The 20965-nt window shown below is 38.3% G+C and overlaps 1 protein-coding gene across 2 annotated transcripts in view; it reads left to right on the forward strand.

Moving 5' to 3' along the window:
* PLCB1 (phospholipase C beta 1) overlaps positions 1 to 20965 on the forward strand; it is a 660162-nt gene that overhangs the window by 10717 nt on the left and 628480 nt on the right. For both annotated transcript variants that reach the window (XM_080685590.1, XM_080685589.1), the window contains exon 2: positions 3791 to 3868. In XM_080685590.1, coding sequence (XP_080541716.1) covers positions 3791 to 3868 — 78 coding nt within the window. The remainder of the gene's footprint in view (positions 1 to 3790; positions 3869 to 20965) is intronic.

Genomic DNA, 20965 nt, shown 5'->3' on the forward strand with positions numbered 1-20965 from the left:
AGTTGATTCATAACAGCACATTGATGAGAAAACCATTGTAATAATGATAGGTCTTTGTAATATTAATGTTGATTTCAATGACTCTTTTGCTGAAATGTTTTTCTTGTGGATGTTGGGGTTTTGTAGCGGTCCTTTACTTTGTCCCTTGACTGTCCTTTTTCTTTGCCCTAAAGACCTTTTGGGGAATTCATGTAAGCTGCAAAACAGCACATTGCAAAACCTTCTATATCATTATATTAGTCTTCACTATTGGTGAGATAGGGATGAGAGTAAAATGGTTCCTTTTAAATAAAGAGGAGTAAATGGACGTACATCATCCACTATTACTAACTTAAAACAGGTATACTGGTATATATATTAGTGTTCTCTTTTTCAAGTTGGATGTTTATTGGAAACATATCTTATTCCTTTAAATAAGCAAATGAAAGTTGCCTTCTTTGTTAGAGGCCGTACATTTACAAGACATGTGTTTGCTTACATTTTAAGCTCACTGTGCTCCACAGGCCGTCACCTCACTGTGTTCCTGATCCAAAGCCTCACCCATTGTAGGCCTCGGCCAATGGATCTCAAAGAGTAGTCCTTGGACCAGCATAGCAGTCGCAGCACTGAGAGCTTATTTGAGATGCAGATTCTCAGGATCCTTCCCAGATCTGTTAATTGAGAAACCCTGGGGGAAGGGCTCACCAATCTGTGTTTTAACAAACCCTCCTGGTAAAATCTGATGCATTCACAAGTTTGAAAACCACCATGCAATGGAACATACGTCTCATAGGTATTGACGGAGAGAGAGAAAGTGAACAATGGACTGAAAGTTGTCTCCATTTTCTGCAGTAAAATGCTGCAAGAGTCCTAATCCATCTGCAGTTGCCTGGGAAATGAAGGGTGACCGTGTATTTCAAACTCCAAATTAGAGCACATGTTGTGACAATTAAGAATAATTGAGATCTGGATTGAGTGGCTACTTTGGTATGGGGAGAATATAGAAACTTGCAGCTATGTGGGAGATGGAAAAAAAGCAGGTGGCATTGAAAATGGATATTCGTGTATTTCTGGGTCAAATCCAGCCTTGCATGGTAAGAATGCCAAGTTCCAGCTGATCTTGGAATGTTAGAGGTTGATTATGGAGGAAACAGGCAGGGAGCCGAGATAAATGATCATTTAACAGGATCTGTGGCCGGAAGAGAGGGGTCAAGAAAATATTGAACAAAGGAGCTTTAATTTTGAAGGAGGAGAAGGAATAGCTTAGAAATAGCAGTAGCTGAAACAGCAAGGCAGCCTATGGTGTTCCAGAAATTTTGAGTAGCTTTACTCTCCTAACTTTAATATTTGATTGTCTGAGATCCCTGAAGTGAATTGTCACCAAGATTTTGGTTAGAATCTTGTCAGACACTGATAAGAAAAGGAAGTGACCCGAGAATAAGTTACACTTCCAGGTGAATCTCAGATTCACCTGGAAGTGGGGATGTGTGCTGTGTGCAGCCTGTTGGAAACATATATTTTGCCTGAATCTACAAGTGCAGATGATGAAACAGAAGTGATAATATTGCTATGATTTATTGGAAATATTGCTGTGAACTCAGTGTATAATCTTATAGGAGAAGCTGAAAATAGTTTAAAAATTATTCTTTCATTATACTATCAAATTTGTTTACAAAATGTCTTTTTGGTTATTTAAAAGTAATTTTGAAATTTTAAAATTCCAGATGAAGTTTTATGCAACAGCACAATCCTTGTAAAAGATATATTTCAAACTGCATGTGAAGAGTGAATTTTAAGAATATCAGGATAAAACAGAATGGCATTTCCTTAAAAAAATTAAATATAGAACTATCATATGCTCCTGCTCTGGATATATACTGAAAACAGTTGAAAGCAGGGACACAAACTGATATTTGTAGACCCATATTCACAGCAGCATTATTTGCAATAGCCCAAAGGTGGAAACAAAAATATCCATTGACCAATGAATGGGTAAACAAAATGTGATATATGCATACAATAGAATATTATTCAGCCTTAAAATAGAAGGGACTTCTGAGTGCTATAACATGGATGAAATTTGGACACATTATACTAAGTGAAATCAGCCAGACACGAAAGGACAAATATTGTATGATTCTACTTATTTGAGGCACAAAAAGTAGTCAAATTCATAGAGACAGGGCATAGAATGGTGATTGCCAGGGGCAGAGTGCGGTAGTGGGTGGGGAGTAGGGAATGGAGAGTTAGTGTTTAAGAAGTATGGAGTTTCAGTTTGGGAAGATGAGATTTCTGGAGATGGATGGTAGTGATGAATGGGGTCAATGCTACTAGACATTTTAAAGTGGTAAGTTTTATGTCATATATGTCTGTTACAGTAAAAAAGGAATGCCATGATAAACTTTCATTTAATATTTTTTAATAAATCAGTTTTTAAACATAATTCCCTATAACAGTAGTACACATTTTTATGTACCAAACGTTGTTCCAGGTGCTTTACCCAAATTTTCCTATTTAATTCTCACAAAAACATTCTGAGGTGGGTATTATTATTATCTCATTTTTTTTTCAGTTGTGGATATGTAGAATGTGGCACCAAGATGGGACAGGCAGAAATTTGAACCCCAGAGCCTCTATAACCTGGCTCTTGCAATAAAATTTACCATGTAGACTAAAACCATCAATGTACTTTATCCCACCTGGAAAAGAATCCCAGATTATCTCTGCATGTTCTAATTTTCATTACAAGTCCTGTTGATCAGATAAAGGATATGACATATCATAGTTATAATGCATATGCAAAATTTGAAATAAACTGGTAATTTATGTCTCTTAAAAAATGCAGTTCCTGCAAAGGCCTAAGTATTTCATTATAAAAATCCATATTCAATGGCATGTGTTTTCTTGTGCAGATGGTATGCCTTTCTGAAAATTGCCAAAAGGAAAGAACACAGATTTTAGAAATGTTTAATATTATAATTACAGAGCATGCAGATTTTGCTTTATAATATGCATGCTTTAAATTTGTCTATGATGTTTTCTTTTATCCTGGCAAATTTAAATTTATAACAATTTTGTGTATAACCTTATGAATATGTAGAAGATGCCTTATTTACTCCTATCTTGGAAACAGCAATGCCCAAATGCTATGTCTACTCTCTTGAGCACAATTAAAAATAGTTTTACAATACAAATGTATTTTAAAATATTATCTCAAGCATTGATTTTAATTGTATTCATATAAAATATATAAGGATGTGTAGTGTTAAAATTATTTGGAAAACTAAATATAGCTTTTTAAAAAATTATTTATGTTTATTCTTGAGGGTATTACAGATGTCCCCCATTTTCCCTCCATTGCCCAGCTCCACTTGATTCCAGCCCTATCTCAAGCCTTTACCACACTGTTGCCTGTATCCATGAATTATGCATATATGCATATAAGTTCTTTGGGCATTCTCTGCTGGCCCCACCCCCGCCCTCTTCCCTTAAAATCTGTCAGTCTGTGCAGCTTTTTAATAGAAAACACGCCAATGCCTTAAAAAAAATCTTGTCCTTAATAAATAAATATATGCATTCCTGGACTTTTCCTTTACAAGTAATATCCAAATATTCTGATTGTTACTAAGTACCTCAGTTATGTAATTAATAATTCTATGACATGACATGTCATGTCTAACTTTTTTGAAATTTTTATTAATAATTGATGACCTTGGAGAAACTCTTAATAATTATTACCTGTATGTAACTTCTGGGTAGGATTTTCCCAGCCATATATATTGATATACATGTTTTTTTCTGACATTTCTAGGACTCCACTATTGTCACTCCAATTATTTTGAGGTCTGACCCTCAGGGATTTTTCTTTTACTGGACAGATCAAAACAAGGTAAGAAGTAATATTTGTCTTTCTTACATTATCCAATTGGTTGCTGATTTGCAAGGTATTTATGTTATCTGCATAAGTATACCTATTTCATAGATGACCCTTTGTAACTTATTTAAAGAATTTACTTCAAAAGTATATCCAGTATCGAAATATTTTAGGATTTTCCAAGGACTCAAGTCTGACATATTAGATGTTCTAAATCCTAGAACAATTGATAATTTTCAGGAAAAGAACATGGGAATGTGAATTACATTTGTTGTAGAAGAAAATTATCCAGTATTACTGATTTAAGTCCTTTCTCCAACTCTACCCATAAAGAATGAAGAAAAATGATGAGAAAACACTTTTGATCTTAATGTCTATAACTTTGGCTTTTCTTTCTCTTCCCTCTCTTCTTTGCTGCTTATTAAGGGTTCTCCTGGCCTCAGCGGGAATGTGGCCTTGATCATTTGTTCAGAAAACCAAGAATAAGATTCCTTTAGCCTACCTGTTTAATTTTTCAGGAATTTCTTCCCACATTAGCTTTCTGTTCACCATATCATAAATTTAAAATCTCATTTATTATGAAACCAATTGAGATTATTTCATATTGAATTATTAAAAGTAGAGTGTCCAGAGATCATAATATTTACTTGGCGTTTAATGGGCAGTTAGACCAGAATATTCATAGAAAGTGGTTATTACTTCAAGAGACAATGCTACAGTTCTGTACTTGAACCTAGGAGAGCACAGATCATAGGATATTTTGGCTCTGATATTTGGAGATGGGATCAGCTTTATGGAGAGTGCTAAATACATATTGAACCCAATAGCATACCGGGCACCAAATTATGAGCTGCTATGAGCCTTTTCACATCCCTACATTAGGTCCTTATACTCATAGTTTGTCTGTCTCACCTTCTGCTTTCTGGACAACCTAGATTTCACCTGTGAGCAGCAGTGTGGAACTGGCCCTGTGCTGTGATGTGTTTGGGGTCTGGGTTGAGTCTGGGTGAAACACTTAGGGTGCTGGAAAGTAATATCTGGTCCCCAAGGCCAGTCCTGAATGGCCTTCTTACCGATCATCCTAAGGCAGATTTTAGCCTGCTGGCCCTGCAGTTCCCTTTTGAGTATGGGTTCCCTGAAATCATCTGTGGCCACAGATGTTGGGGGGCTAAGTCACAGACCCCAAGCTAATGTCAAAAAATGTATTTGAGTAAGATTTTCTATGTAATGTTCATGTTTATTGCTGAGTGTGTTAATCACGTTGGCTTTGACGTGCTGTTTGGTTTCCTGCTGTTATGTATAAAACAATGGCTTGAAAGAGTTGTGTTTTTCTTTTTCCTCCTAAAGGTTATTTTTAGGAGTGTTGAAACTATATTCATGAAAGATATGTTTATAATGCCTAGAGCGTTTTAAAAGTTTGGGTATTTGTGTGAGAGGCTAAACTGTCAGTTTGATTTTTCAACTGTTAAATCAAGCTTCTATAAAAGCAACAGAAGGTATTTGGGATTTTTAAATAATTCATGGCAAGTCAGCTAAGCTGCCCTCTAAGACCAATCATAAATATTTCTTTGCTTAAGAAAGAGAAAGGTTTTAGGGCCTAAGTCTCTTTGATGCATCTCTATTGTTCTCGTATGTTGACTCATACTTATTTTCATATGTGGGGACATTTCTTTCACGTTTATCTACTGAACTTTTTTTTCTCCTTGGTTGTCAGACTGTTTATGACCAATTAAAACAAAGAATGAGGTAGCAATTTCTTTTATCTATTTATTGCCTTTCTTTTCATGGATATTAATCTTACAGTTCTAGCCAAGAGATGGCAGATTTTATTTTTCACTTGTTAAGTACCCAAAATCATCCTTTAGTCATATATATTAGAGGTTGGAGGTTTATTTTTTTGTCAGTGATCATATATCAGTAACACGAAAATGCAAGGATTTAAGAACAAAAATTAAACTTTCCGTGCTTCCAAGGTTGCCGTGTTCTTCTGCTTTAAGCCCAGCCCTGAAACCGGAGGAGCGCTACATCCCTTTCTAGAGATGAACTCCTCTGAGTGGTGCAGAGCAAATTTGTATGCTAGAAGAAATAAGTGGTGCTCACAGATGATGGCACCCCAAGCTTTTAGTCCATGTATTTTGCATAAGATCATTAGAAGGTACCAGCTGAATGGTACAATCACAGTGTTATTTAGAGGCCCACTTTCTTTAAAATACTTTTTGCTGCCCTAACCAGTTTGGCTCAGTGGATAGAGTGTTGGCCTGTGGACTGAAGGGTCCCAGGTTCGTTTCCAGTCAAGGGCATGTACCTTGGTTGCGGGCACATCCCCAGTGGGAGGTGTGCAGGAGGCAGCTGATCGATGTTTCTCTCTCATCGATGTTTCTAACTATCCCTCTCCCTTCCTCTCTGTAAAAAGTCAATAAAATATAAAAAAAAAATACTTTTTGCTGACAATTACTGCTAGTGATGTGAATCTATCATGTGTATTATAGGGATGATATATCAGAGAAAAAAAGGGGTTTGAAGTTCATCCCTTGATTTTATTTTATTTTATTATTTTTAAATGTATTTTTATTGACTTCAGGGAGGTTAAGGAGAGGGAGAGAGAGATAGAAACATCAGTGATGAGAGAGAATCAATGTCCCACACTGGGGATTGAGCCAACAACCTAGGCATGTGCCCTGACCAGGAATGGAACCGTGACCTTCTGGTTCATAGGTTGATGCTCAATCGCTGAGCCATGCTGGCCAGGCTATCTCTTCATTTTACACACTGTGTTCTCCATTCATTTGGAAGCTTGTATGGTATTTAGTGTATTATACCTCCCTTCTCCCTTCTGGCTTCTTCCCAAAGCCTTTCTCCTTTGTCCATGAAGCCTGTATTGAAATGCTTTGATTAGTAAACATGCCTAGTCTGCTGGGAGGCGAGCTGAGTGGCTTTAGGAAGCTCTTGGTAAAGAATATTGTTAAAAGATCTTTCTTTTCATAGCACTGGAGGAAAATCCTAACATTTTACACAACATTTTACCCACGTCCTCTCTCCCATCATGGCTACCTTATACCATTGAGTAGAGCCACCCATTCATCATAAGCCACTGATTTCGCCCTCAGGGACAATGACATGCTCCTTTCCCTAACCCCTCCTTTGGTTTGTCACCATACAAAATGATCGGTGGCAAAGAAGACAGGCAGCTCAGATGATAGATTTAGGGATTCAAAGCCAGAGCTAGCCAGTGATTTTTAGGTAGCTTTGGTGAAACATTGAGAGCATGTTTGGGATTGGTAGAAGGAGATAAATATGCACACCATCTTACGGGATACCTATTTATACTTTGTACCCACTATATACTTAATTTTCATTATTCTTTCCTTTTTTATTGTTAGCTCTGTAAATCTTATTGACTGTAATGAACAAGAACGAGTTTCTGAATATGATGTTTTAAGCCTGGTGTTTTTTTTTCTTGTGTCCATGTGTGTTATGTGAAGAGGATCAGTTGATTTATAACCATGGGCAAGAAGGGGCTCCTGCCCAGCTCGAGTACTTAAGAGGTTGCCCTCATTAGGCTGTGCCTTTTCTTTGGAGCTATGCCATCCATATTGGGACCAGAAACCAACACAAGAAGGGTCAGCCATCAAAACCATGTGACCCACAAGGAGAATCTGCGTCACAATTTTGGAAGACAAGCTAAAGAAGGAAAGAAAGGGGTCAATGTTAAAGAGCTAATAAAAACCTATCCTGCTAGAATACGAAACAAAGTAGACCTTTGCCTTGCAACTCGATGCCCCGCTTCGGTGCCAAGGTTGGTGCAAAAATAAAACTAGTCACTACGTAGTTCAGATCCAGGAAGTTCAATATAGTTCAGTAAACTCTTCCTTGTATCCCTAAAGCAGGAGTTCGGGGAGGGGCAGAACACATCTTTAAGTTAAAGAGAAATGGGAGGAACGATACACACTTTAAATGAACGACTCCAACTACTTTCTCTTTTCCTTGTTACAGATTTTATTTGTTTTCAGTTTTGCAGACAATATGTTCTTCGTGCAAGAGAGTAAAGCAGTCTATATGTCCTTCACCCTGCCCACCATTGATCCCAATCCTAGTCCTCTCTCCAGAGTTAATACTGGTAACAGCTTCATGCTATCTTTCCAGGCGTCTTTTAAATGAAGCTGCACATGCATTAACTGTGGAAATATTTCATTTTGTTCTAATTGTATCCACAAACTTGCTTTTCACTTTACAGTTGTCTTAGAGAACTGTTCATGTAAGTACATGTGTATCTACCCCATTCTTTTAAATTGCTCTATCATATACCATGGGATAGATTACTAACTTCTGTTTAACAGAAAACATTTCTCATTCTTGGTCTGTTGGTGTTTGTTTTTAATTTGGGGCTGCAGATAACAATCCTATAAGAACACCCAGCCTTGGGTACCCCTCTCTGGGTATGTGGGCCAGGGTTTCCCTGAGGTAAATTCTCAGAAGTATAATTGCTGATTGAAGGCTCTACATATCCTAAATTTTATTTCATAGTTATGCCATTTTATAATCCTGCCAGTCTTACGTAAGAGGAACTGTTTCCTTAAATCCCATCAATACTATTAAGAATCATTTTAATTTTTGCCAATCTGCTACACCCGTTGTACCTCTGTTTTAATTTACTATTGCCTGATTTGCTAGTAAGCTGTGTATGTTTTCATACATTTATGGGCCATTTCTCTTTTTTCTTATATGAATTACCTACTATATCCCTTGCCTGTTCTGAGAGTTCTCTATGTATTCTAGAAGTTATTCCTTCAGCTGTTATAAATGTTGCAAATACCTTCTTCCTGTCTGTGGCTTGTCTTGGAATTTCTTAACTTTTACCTTAGGCATGACAAAATATGCCTTGACATTTTCAACTTTGGTATATTCACATTTTAACCTTTTTCCCTTTTTTGCTTTATTTAGGCCTTTCTTATGCATTATATCCTCATTATATCATTAATTTGGGTTTTTAATCCATGTGTAATTAACTTAGCCCATTTGGGCTATTATAACAAAATACTATAGACTGGATAGCTTATAAACAACAGTTGTTTATTTCTCACAGTTCTGGAGGCTGGAAGTCCAAAATCAGAGTGCCAGTAGGGTCCAGTGAGGGCCCTCTTCTGGTGCAGACCTCTCCTTGCACCCTAACCTGGTGGAAGGGGCTAGGAATCCCCCAGGAGACTCTTTTTTTGTAAAGGCACTATTTCCATTGGTAAGGACTGGCTCCTCGGGACCTAATCACCTCCTCAAGGCCCCACCTCCTAATGCCATCCTTGGGCATTAGGTTTTCAGCATATGAATGGGGGTGGTGGGCAAACATTCAGACTATGGCAATCACATCATGTATTTTGGGGACTGGTCTGAGGTGAGGCTCTAAATTTGATTTCTTTAAATGGGTAGCCTTGTGGTTGGTTAGATCTAGCTATGACAGCACCCTCTCCTGTGTCTTTATTCTAGCTCAGGGTGTGGTGGGTATGGGACGTAGGAGCTGGGATGGCAGGTTGATCTCAGTTATGCTTCCATCTCACTCTTAATGCTGACACCTGCACCACCTGGTTTGATGGCCCATAGGTTTGCTCCTATGTCTTTTTTAAAAAATATTTTATTGATTTTTTACAGAGAGGAAGGGAGAGGGATAGAGAGTTAGAAACATCGATGAGAGAGAAACATCGATCAGCTGCCTCCTGCACACTCCCTACTGGGTATGTGCCCGCAACCAAGGTACATGCCCTTGACTGGAATCGAACCTGGGACCCTTGAGTCTGCAGGCCGATGCTCTATCCACTGAGCCAAACTGGTTAGGGCCGCTCCTATGTCTTAATGCCTTTGAGCATTGATGTCATTTCCTATTTCATTTTGATTCCATTTATCTTCTGCCTTTCATACTTTTTGATTCAACAAGTGCAACCCTTCCTGTTTACCCATGATTATAGCTTGTAGACCTAAATGTACACCTGCATATTCAGTCATTTCTGGGAAGTCAGGACAGGGGCCATGGGCTCTCCCATCTGCTGCGTCTGCCATCTTGTTCTGGCCTTTGCTTTGACGTGAGATACCATTTGGGATCCTTGTACAGAGCAATGACTAAGTTTCTATTAATAGCAACTATAGACTGCTTCTCTTATGGTAACCTTACATTTTTTTTTTACAGAGTTCAAAAGCAAAGTTTAAAAATGAAATATTTACATAAGCCATTCTGACATATTTCAGCATAGGAGTCCAGAGTTCAATAATATTTTGAATAATGCATTATATACTTCTATGGGAAAATCTAGGAATATCCTATGAGAAAATTCATCTGGCTTCCAAAAAGAACCACCTGGCACCACCCCTTCCATTAATCATGGTTTAGCAATGGTGCTTCCTCTTCTGGACACTCTTCTTTAGTAGATCCCCAAAACATCAATGTTGACATTCCTTGTGTATGATGAGTGGGGTAGGGCACTGAACAGTCGCTTGAGTGTAATGGTGGGGTTATAAATTAAGATGAACTCTATTCATTTTTATTTGGTAGCTTCACTGAAAGCCTAAAATGATAACTAAAATTACCTGAGAAAAAAGCAAAATGCATGTGAGGATTGCCTTTGAAGAACTGGGATTGTTGCTTGGCTTGGAACATACACCAATCATTGCCAACTAACCAGTAGCATCTAAGACCTAAGTCTTTTCCTTTCCCCTCCCTGAGTTTTTGAAGAAATTAATAGCTAGAGCAGACACAGCATGCAATCCACACTGAAGTCTTTGGTACTCCAGAAGCCATAAGTAGGAACCTAGTGGCCAGCATTCATTCCTGTGCTTTTTCAGGCCATTTAGAGATCATTTTGCTACCCACTTCTCCACTGGGAAGTTCCTGGAAATTAACACCCAACCTTACTCAAGGAGTTTGATGAGTAAATACCACAGCTCCCTCATCTCTTTGGTGGGAAAATTCAACAGGAGATGGGTTATGTCTTTTCCTAGCTCTCTCCGGTGGGAAAAGTGGTAACTGGCTTGAAAACATACCTTTTATGGGTTTCCTTCCCTTCCTGAAGTATTGACTCTCCACTCCTGATGTATCCTGGAACAACCTTTAAAACAAATGAATTTTACTAGTATCCATGCATAGGTACTTAATGCTTGACAAGTTAATACAGATGTCCCCTAATTGAGGCTATTAGAAGGATTCCTTAGTCAGAGGTACTGGAACCTGGAGAATCTCTTCAACAGTGTAAGCTTCGGTTTCATCATCAGTAAAGTGAGGAACTACTCTTTAGACTTGTTGCTAAATGTGGTACATAAAGTGTCTTGCCTGGCAATTTGTAAACTCTCAGCCCTTTGTGGTAGCTTTAAAAATTGATAATTTAATTTTTAAAATTTCATGTGTATTGAGATTTAATTGACGAATAAAACTATAAGGTATTTAAAGTGTACAGATTTGATATGGATATACATTGTGAAAGGTTTCCCCTCTCCCCATCTCGTTAACACATCCATCACCTCACATATTTGTTATTGTTTTTGTGTGAGAACATATAATACTGTGTTATCAATTATAGATACCATGTTATACCCCTAGATTCTTAGACCTTATTCATCTTATAACAAAGTTTGTATCCTTTTATCAAAACTGCAATCCCCTGCACTCCTTCCTGTTTCTGGCAACCACTTTCCTACTCTCTGTTTCCATAAGTAGATTTTTTTTTCTTTGTCTGGCATATTTCACTTAGCATAATGCCCTCAAGGTCCATTGAGGTGGCTTTTATTATGGGTATATAATAAACAATTTGTCTCTGACTAAACAATTAGTCCCTAGCTAATTGTTAGGGACCACAGATGTGCTATTTTGAAAGCTAACTGACCATCTGTTTGCATACACTTTTAAACCTATTTTTTTCTTCTTAAGGTAATATGACTTGTTTCCTGTGTAACCTGTGCTTTGATTTAAAGCATTGAAGCTTAGGTCTGTTTGGGCAGATATGATCTTTATGTCTTTCATAATGTTTTGGGAACAGAGCCATGGAAGGCAAAAGAAGGGATTTATTATTTAGAAGACTTTTCTTCTTAGGATAACTCTCTATTAAATACTCCATCATAGGTGAAAGTTTTTTGGACCCTTGGGAATTTGAAGAATCTTTTGGAATAAGCTGTGAGATGATTTAAAGGTCTTGGATAGGAGAAAATGACATTATTCACAGGAAGGATTGGACTATACCTTGGTTGTGTCTTTTTTCCTAAGATAACACTTTAGGGTTATCACAGCTATATTGGCATCAGGCACCTCCTCTCCTTCACACGTACCAGATCCTTAGAGATTAAATTTTTAGTGTTTTGTTGCATAATTTAGATGGTCAGTAGTCTGTCAAATTGCTGAGGAACAAATCTCTCCTCATCAAATCCACTTCCAGTTTAAGCTCCATTTATTCTTAACCCGACCTTCTTTTCACTGGCATAGGCCCCAAAGTTTTTGCCTGAAAACTCCAGCTCTTGTAGGAAAACCAAATGTTACGATTGCTTAGGTTACATAGATGCAGCATATCAAGGAATGTTATTAAAATTAAATATTTCAAAAGTTCTTCTTGGAGGTTGGGATTCATGTTTTTTTAGTAGAATTTTTTACTGAAGTGTAACCTTTTGGAATGCATTGTGAAATTAGACATAATGAAATGGCATCATTGCAGTTTCTTTGGAATAATTTATAGGGTGTAAGTGCATTGATATGATTTTCATGTCATCATCATAGCACTTCACTGTGTGAAGAACAACAACAAAGCTCATATGAATACATTGTAAGCAGAGTTGAGAAATGTTTAATACCCTGGCTTTAATTCAAAATCGATTACTGCTAATACAGGGTGGGCAAAAGTAGGTTTATAGTTATGAGCATGCACAACACAGAGTTAAAGCTATCTTCATAGTCTTTTTCCATAAGAACATGTCTTTTTCCATAAGAACAACTGTAAACATACTCTTGCTCACCCCTGTGTAATTTAATTACAAAATTATGCCTCAGTTTTTTTAGTTGCTTACATTTAGCTATTTCCAGTTTTATGGGAGAAATTATATTAAATGCTTTCCATGCTATGGAGCTGTCATAATGGGATATTTGTACCTTTGATACAAAAATTAGTTTGAGAAAGTGGATTGGAGGAGTGTGTCCCGGAAATACATTTTGCCATTGTTCATAATTTGACTTCCTGTTATATGGAAAACCCAATTGCTTTGTTGTGAATAAAAATCCCAGATACTTGGTATTGACATAATGTCATGTTCCTTTGTTTCAATTACAGATGTAGAGAGAGTGAGCATGTTTGTTTTTTTCTCCAGTTCATTTTCTTGCCAATCCAAGATTATTTGACTTTACTGATGGGGTCTTTGTCAAGCTCTTTCTATATTTAATCAGCAAGATAAGTCTCTTTTTCTCTTCTGGTTAGTACAAATTTCCAGTTGTAAAAACAGTCATGGGATGTAAAGTACAGCATAGGGAGTATAGTTAATAGTATTGTTATAACTGTGGATGGTGTCAGATGGGTACTAGATTTATTGGGTTGATTACTTCGTTTAAATGTCTAATCACTGGGTTGTACACCTGAAACCAATATAATATTATATGTCAACTATAATGATAAAAATAACAATATTTAAAAACAAAAATAAAAAAACAAAAAAGCTTTTATAAACAAAATATTGGATGGACAGTTGAATAATTTACGCTTCTATCGCAATAAAAAAGTAAAAAAAAAGATTAGTCCATTTTTCATATTTTATTATTGTTTATTTTGTTTAAAATTAAAAAGGCAAAAACACAAACTTTGAACATGCTCTAATTCAATTTGCACATACCTTTAAATTATTGTTTTTATTATTTTCATCATCACTGATAATAGCAAATACACATATGGTATTTTCTGCATGCCAGGCACTATTCTAATACATATGTACACACTCACTCACTCACATAATCATTTCCATAAGCCTATGAGGACAGGGCTATTATCCACATTTACAGGTGAGCACATTGAATCCTGGTCATCCAGTTGGTTAATATCAGAGGCAGGAGTAGAACCCAGACAGTCTGGCTGAGTGTCCTGGTTCTTAACTTTTTGCTTTTTAAAGAACCTGGTTAATGTGTAAAGTTAAATTTCCCTGCCAGATATTTCTCCGAGAGTTGTCTGAAAAGAAACCTCAGTCAACATATTACATTTGTGAGGAAGAGGCAACCAGTATGAAGTGATTCTCAGCTTGGGCTGCACCTTGAGATCACCTGGAGAGCTTAAAAGAGTGCTCGTGCCTGGGCCCAGCCCTGGGGGAGTCAGATTTAATTGCTCTGTGGTGTGGTCAGGACCTTGGACTTTTTTTTGAAAGCTTCTCTCATTTGATTCTAATGTGCTGCCAAGGTGAACACTAATAGAAAGCAAGCTGACATCACAAATTAATTCAGTAAACTTCCTGAGAGGATGTGCTCACTCTGCCTTTCCTGTTTGTGGCCTCATTTCTATCGGGAGTAATTCTCAGCTTGAGCACCCAGAGGTCCAGCAAGACTCTGAATTATCTGGCTATGATAAATAATAGTCCCTATACTGGACTTAGGAAGGCAGGAAATTGCTAGCTTTTTAAGGAAGATTCTCAATGTCTAAGATTGAATCAAAATAGATGTCTTTGTTAAATTCAGTTAATGAAAATGTATTTAATTTCTATTCCCTGAATGTTCTGGGTATTAGATCTTTGTTATATCCTTACTGAACATGTCCTCACATTCAAGCCCTGTTGACTAACCTCTGTGTTTATGTTTTTCTAGATCCTCAATTAGACTAAGTTGCTATTTGAATTCCATATTTAATTAAATGAGCTGCCTTATTGTTGGATAAGCAAATGTGGTTCTAGAAACGATTTTATATAACTTTATTTGATATCTTAAATTTGTATTATGAATACAGAAGCAGATATCATCTTGCTAAATGACAACATCATGTCATTTCTTATTAATTTGTAGGAATCCTTCCTTAATTGACACATAAACCACAGGGAAATGAGAGAGAGCCAGATCCTATACAGGCACGACAGGAAACTGGTTATAATCACTCCACATAATACATATGAAAGTAGTAAAATTCACGTTTGTCCCATTAGAATTTTCGGTTTTCAATTCTGTCTTCTATAGGGCGCGTGGCCTGTGAGGGGAGTGCTTTGGCGTGAGACTTCTCTTTGTCACTGTGCAGCACTCCCCACTGAGGCTCCAGGGCCCGGAAATCGCCATGCAGCGTGGCGAGCAGTGCACCTGCTGGAAGTGAATGCCTCAATGAAAGTTTTATGGGCCAGAACTAGTTGCTATGCTAAGAAATTAACTGTCGTGCTGGTATCATAATGGATTCTATTTTTAGGTAAACATTTGTTTCTGTAGCGTGGCTTCATTATGGCGAGGGTGGCCGTCTCAGCACTATGTTGTGAATATTGAGCTATCACAATACCAGAGTGGATGGGACTTTAGATGATGTGAATCTTTTATGTAGGTTAGCCCTGATGTATTTCATGCATTACTGGAGGGAAACCAAAACAAAACAAAACAGACAAAATACTAAAGCGGTTTCAGGTTGATGGAGTTTGTAGGATGGATTCTGCTAGCAGCTGACCCCAAGGCGAGGATTCAAACTCAAGTAGCTTATTTGGAAGGTGACTTCAGGAAGCGTGGAAGGCAGTGGGGAAGCAAGACAGGCAAGGGGAATGCAGCCAATACAGTATGAATTATCCAGTGGTTTATGCTCTGGGCAACTGAAGTTCCATCCTCCTGGGAGCCCTGGGAGACCGGCGTGAAACATACCTCAGAATTATCCCAATGGAGGGCGAAAGAACTGTGATATTTGCCCACAAGGTCCCACCTCTCAGGGTTGGAGGGCAGCTTTCCCCAGGGCTGTTATGTCCTCAGCACATCTGCCAGCCCCTCAGTGGTTGAGGGGCTCCAGACCAGTAGGATGAGAAAGCCCTCAGCCCTGGTTGCAGTTGGAAGCTGTCAGTTGGCATGCCTGGGAACACATGGGCACTGGCACTAGCACCAGTGACTACTCTGAGGCTTTAATGTTCAGGTCAGACTCTATAACTCTATACCACTAGAGGCTAAACCCTTTCACAGACAGATCTTGCTTAGCCTGTATAACAACTTAAAATATAAGCATGAGTGGCCAGCATTTAAAAATCTGTGGAGTTCATATACAAATGTGGATTCCTCAAAAAATCAGAAGGCATGTCAACACTGGTGGACAAAGCCTTCTGGTCACATTTGGCTGCCTGCTTTAGACAGGGCATGTGGTATCCAATCGGCCACATTCCGCAACAGGCCAGCTTACCTCATTTACATGACCTCTTTAGCTCATTTAGACTTTTGAGGGTAAAATATTGGGCCTCTCTGGTAACATCCTTTACTAGAAGCTTCAATAAGCTAATCATTCTGAAGCTTCATGTGGAATGAAATTGATTCTGTCACATTGGGCTTATTGAATGCTGTGACATAAAGACTGAACTTCACAGTGGAAAAGTGGTTGAAGGTCAGCATATCCAGACCCTGGTCATAAAAGCCATAACAAAGTAATTGATGCTCCAAGCCCATTTCATCTCTGTGAAATATGCATCTGAAGTGTGTGAGCCCCTAGGTCACTCTGAGCTTTAAATGGCTATTATTCCAATGTGACTTTCATGTGGCATTGTGCTAGGTAAGATTTATAAAAATGACCCCTTGGCAAAGCGTTCATACTGAATTGGGCTGTTAAGCTCTGGGAAATAAAAATGGTGGGTCTGGGACAACAGGCAGAATGACTTCCTTTGTGGAATGAATGGGATTAACTTTATTCCCAGCTCAAGGCAGTGGGTACTGACTAGTTTGACCAACCAGTAGCTGCTAGACACATACTGATTTTTACATTTAAATTTTAATTAAAAAAAAAATAGTTCCTCAGCTACTTCAACCACATTTCAAGTGCTCAGTAGCCATCTGTGGACAGGTACAGTTGAAGGACATTTCTATCACTGAAAGAAGTTTGGATGTCATTGCTTAGAGATTGGATCAACAATGGTCTATTCAGAGCCAATGAGAAATAAAATGAGGGAAAGTGTCCTTGACTTATAGGCAAAGACCCTTTCTCTCGTTTGCTGGATCATGAGTTACAAGGATGTTATATGGACCTGATTTTATTTTTCTCCCATCAGTGAAGATGTTGGGATTCAGATACCACGTTGGGAGCCTAATGATTAGGTTAACCCTGCAAAAGATATACCAGGGCAAACCAAGTCATTGGTGACATCATTTGAGATGCCAGATCAGGCCACTTCAATTAGCTAATCAGTTCACATCATTGTCTAAGCTGTTTTAAGATGGGGTGTTATCCCTTTGGGATCCAGATTGCTAACTGATACACTGAACATTTATTTATTGAAAAAATAGGCAGGGACTTAGATATCTAGGATCCTGCTGCATCTAGCCTATAAACATGAAAGAGAAGTAAATGAAGGGATATAATGTGTGAAATCTTTATGTATGCAGTGGCTACAATTCCCTATGAAAGACATTGTTAGTTGTTTTATATATTTTTCTACATTGGACTTGAGCTATCAAGGATAGTTTTAATGGGTGCTGGCCATCGTTGGGGAAGACTGTGTCCTGGGAAACATGGGGAAAGTGAAAATTTGTGCATAAAATGGAAATTTGTGGCAACTTTATATATTAGCTTAATAGTCTGAGTTGTTCCAGGAAGCTTTCTAGGGAAGGAAAGTTGAATGTGTTGATAACTTTTGTGTTTTAAACATCATGCCAAGGTGCTTTGTGTATACTATCTTATCAATTAATCAATTGGATGATTTCCCTATTTCTCATTGGGGAAACTGAAGCTGTAGCGCAGTTTATTTTCCTGGAAGGCTGTTTTTAAGCTGGCCAGGCTAGAATACCTCAAGGTTTCCTTCACCTTAGCACTTTTAATCCTGTGCTAATTTTGTCTAACTCATTTTACTGCCCATGAGATGATGAAGTCTTTGAATTCAAGATCTTTATCCACTGTCTGGCATTTCTAGTACACTGCTAGTATACAGTAATTGCTTAATCAGTGCTGGTCAAATGAACAAGACTTAGCAAAGCTGTGTGTCACTTCTAAGATTACAGGCTTGTCAGGATACAAATCCATTGACTTTTCCTATTACTCATTCATTAACACCTTCTCCTTCTGTAAATCTCCAGTTTCCTCAACCTTAGCAGTTTATGTGACCTCCTATTTCTAGAGGAAAGAGAAGACACTGGAGAACAGGCATCCCCACCTACTTTCTGCCACCAGCCCAGAGGCCTGCTTTTGTCTTTAGCTGCTCTCTCCTCCTACTTTCCCAGGCCATCCTTATCTCTTCGACCTTGAACTCTGACTTTCAATAATTTTATACGGACATTTATCTCATCTATTTCTTGTGTTATCAATATTTCCCTTTAATAAGATCCATACAATAATATTAACCATGACAAGCCTCTCTCTTCTTAAAAGAAAACCCTATACCCTCTCTAGACCCAAAATGGCTGTTTTCCTTTCTTTCTCCTTTGTATTTACAGCAAACATCTTTAAAGACCTTATGCTCTCTGCCCCCTTCACACCTTCCACCAACTCCTCAATCCACATCAACCAGAATCCTGTACCATCACTGCTCCAAACTATTCTTTCTAAAGGCACCAACGGCCTTCCTATTTCAAGCCATATTGTCCATTTTTAGCTCTCTCGGTGCTTGATCTTTTATTACATTTTACATTGTTGATTGCCACATTTTCCTTGAAACATTTTTGTTTTCTTGACTTCTTTGCTCTGATACTTTTTCCCTTCACCCCAACCACTCAGTTTACTTTGCTGACTAAGTTGCAGCCTCTCTCCACTCACCAGAATCTCATCTTCAATTATAGCTTCATTTACCATCTGGACACAGTGGCTTCCAGTTTTACATCACCATCCAGTGTCCCTGAGATCCTTGAAACCTAACATTTCTAAGATTGGCATCCTTCCCTTTCTCCCTTCACCTCTGACCTGGTCCTGCTGCCTTAATAATGGCACTGCCCTTCATAGAGTTGCGCCATCTGAACCCTGGAAGTCTCTCTTCATACCTCCTACATTTTCCTCTCAAGCTCTTGGCCCCTCACTTTTTGTGTTTCAGCCACACTAGCCTTCTTCCACTGTCAGATGTAGTGTATTCCTTTCTGCTTGAAGTCTTCACAGTACTTCCTCTCTGCTTGGAATATGTGTGGTCTCCCTTCCCCGTTTAGCCACCACACTTCTTCACAGTTGGAATTAAATACTTTGTACAGTTATGTAATGTCGAGCTTCCCTATTAGAATGTTGACTCAATGAGAGGAGTCCAGTGTTGTCCCAGTAAATGTTTAACAGCTGGCTCGCCCGGAAAAATGATTTCTAGCATTTGCCGATTTCCATGTGTAAGTACTTTCACTGTGTTCAATTTCAAGCTACCAACACCTTGTCACTCAACACAGATTTGGGAAGAGAAGGACCCAGTTGGTTCTCCTAAGCTTAGAAGAATGTTCTAGCCCACTTCTAGGGCACATCTGTCCTCTCCACTGCTATATCTTTAGGACTTGGGATGGAGCTTGGCACATTGAAAATAGTGACTGTTAGTTGGAGGGATAAATGCAGTGCTTTTAATTCCAGTGTAGAAATATAGTGGTAAAAAATGCTAAATGTTTCAGACAAAAATGACATAAAAATCCTTCCTTTTAGATTTGGATCAAGCATTGAAGGTAATCACACCCAGTTCCTTCATTTTTCGTCCTTAGAATTGAAGGTTAGGGAAGGAGATCTGCCACAGTTGCATAGCCAGCTGGTGAAAGAGCCCAAGTTACCAGCTCTTCTCTTGGTTATCAACCAACATTCCTTCCACTGTATCACATGGACATTTCAAAGAAAAAAAAAGTAAAACAATTAATGCAAGTGATTTAATTCAGTTTATATTACTATCTAGTGGTGTAGTTGAACATATCTTAAACAAATCTCTTTTACAAGAGAACAAGTAATGTTTGCTCATCCCTTATTAAATTTTAAGTTGTCTGTTGAGAGGGATTTTCCATTTATCATTTCCTCCTTAATTATCTGCAATAGTTATTTATAAGGTAAATACACGGTATCCATATATATGCACTTTGAGTGATTACAAAGTCAGTGTTTATTAACATACAGTTCATTTTCAAAATTTAAAAGAATCTACAGAGATGAATAACTTTTTTTTGTCAATGCCTGTTTTCAAACTGATGACCATTCTGGTCCAGGCACTGTTGATAACTGCAATCAATGGAATTACAAATATCAAGAATCATTTTGTTTGGTATTTGTGTGCCCTCAGTTCATCAACTGTTGCAGTTTTATACCATACGCTTTATCTTTTATGTACCTCCATAAAAAAATCTAGTGACACTTTAGGATAAATTTTCTTTGTTCAAAGCTTAGTCTGGCTTCACCCATCATTTCAAATCAGTTATTAAATCTGAAATGGAGTGAAAATTAAATGAGTTATCAGCTCTTAAAATGTGTATACATGTTTTGGGGACACCCAACACAGCTTTTTCTATGTTGCAAACCACCTCAAATCTTAGCGCCTAAAACAGCAATCATTTATTTAGATCATTGCTGTTTGGATTGACAATCTAGTGTGGTCTCAGGTGGTCATTTTTCTGCTTCAGCTGGGTTCCTCTGGCATCTGCAGTTAGTTGTGGGATGGACGTGTGGCTCTGCTGATCAGGGCTGGCCTCTCCTGTCTGAGACTGCAGCTGGGGTGGCTGAACTAGCTTGGATCTGGCCCATAGGGTCCCTCATCCTCCAACAGGCTAGGGCGGCTTGTTCTTGTGGTGGATTCAGAGGGTTCTTGGAGAGAATGGAAGTTTCAAGTCCCTAGAATTAAAATGGCCATACTGGCACTTTTGCCACATTTATATCTATATATATAAAAGCCTAGGTGACTGTTACGACCAAATGACCAGAACGATGAGTCGACCAGTCGCTATGGCACGCAGTGACCACCAGGGGTAGATGCTCAATGCATGAGCTGCCCCCTGGTGGTCAGTGCACTCCCACAGCCAACCTCCCATGGCCAGCCAAC

This window comes from Plecotus auritus (genome assembly GCF_963455305.1).
Source record: "Plecotus auritus genome assembly, chromosome: 8".
Taxonomy (NCBI): Eukaryota; Metazoa; Chordata; class Mammalia; order Chiroptera; family Vespertilionidae; genus Plecotus; species Plecotus auritus.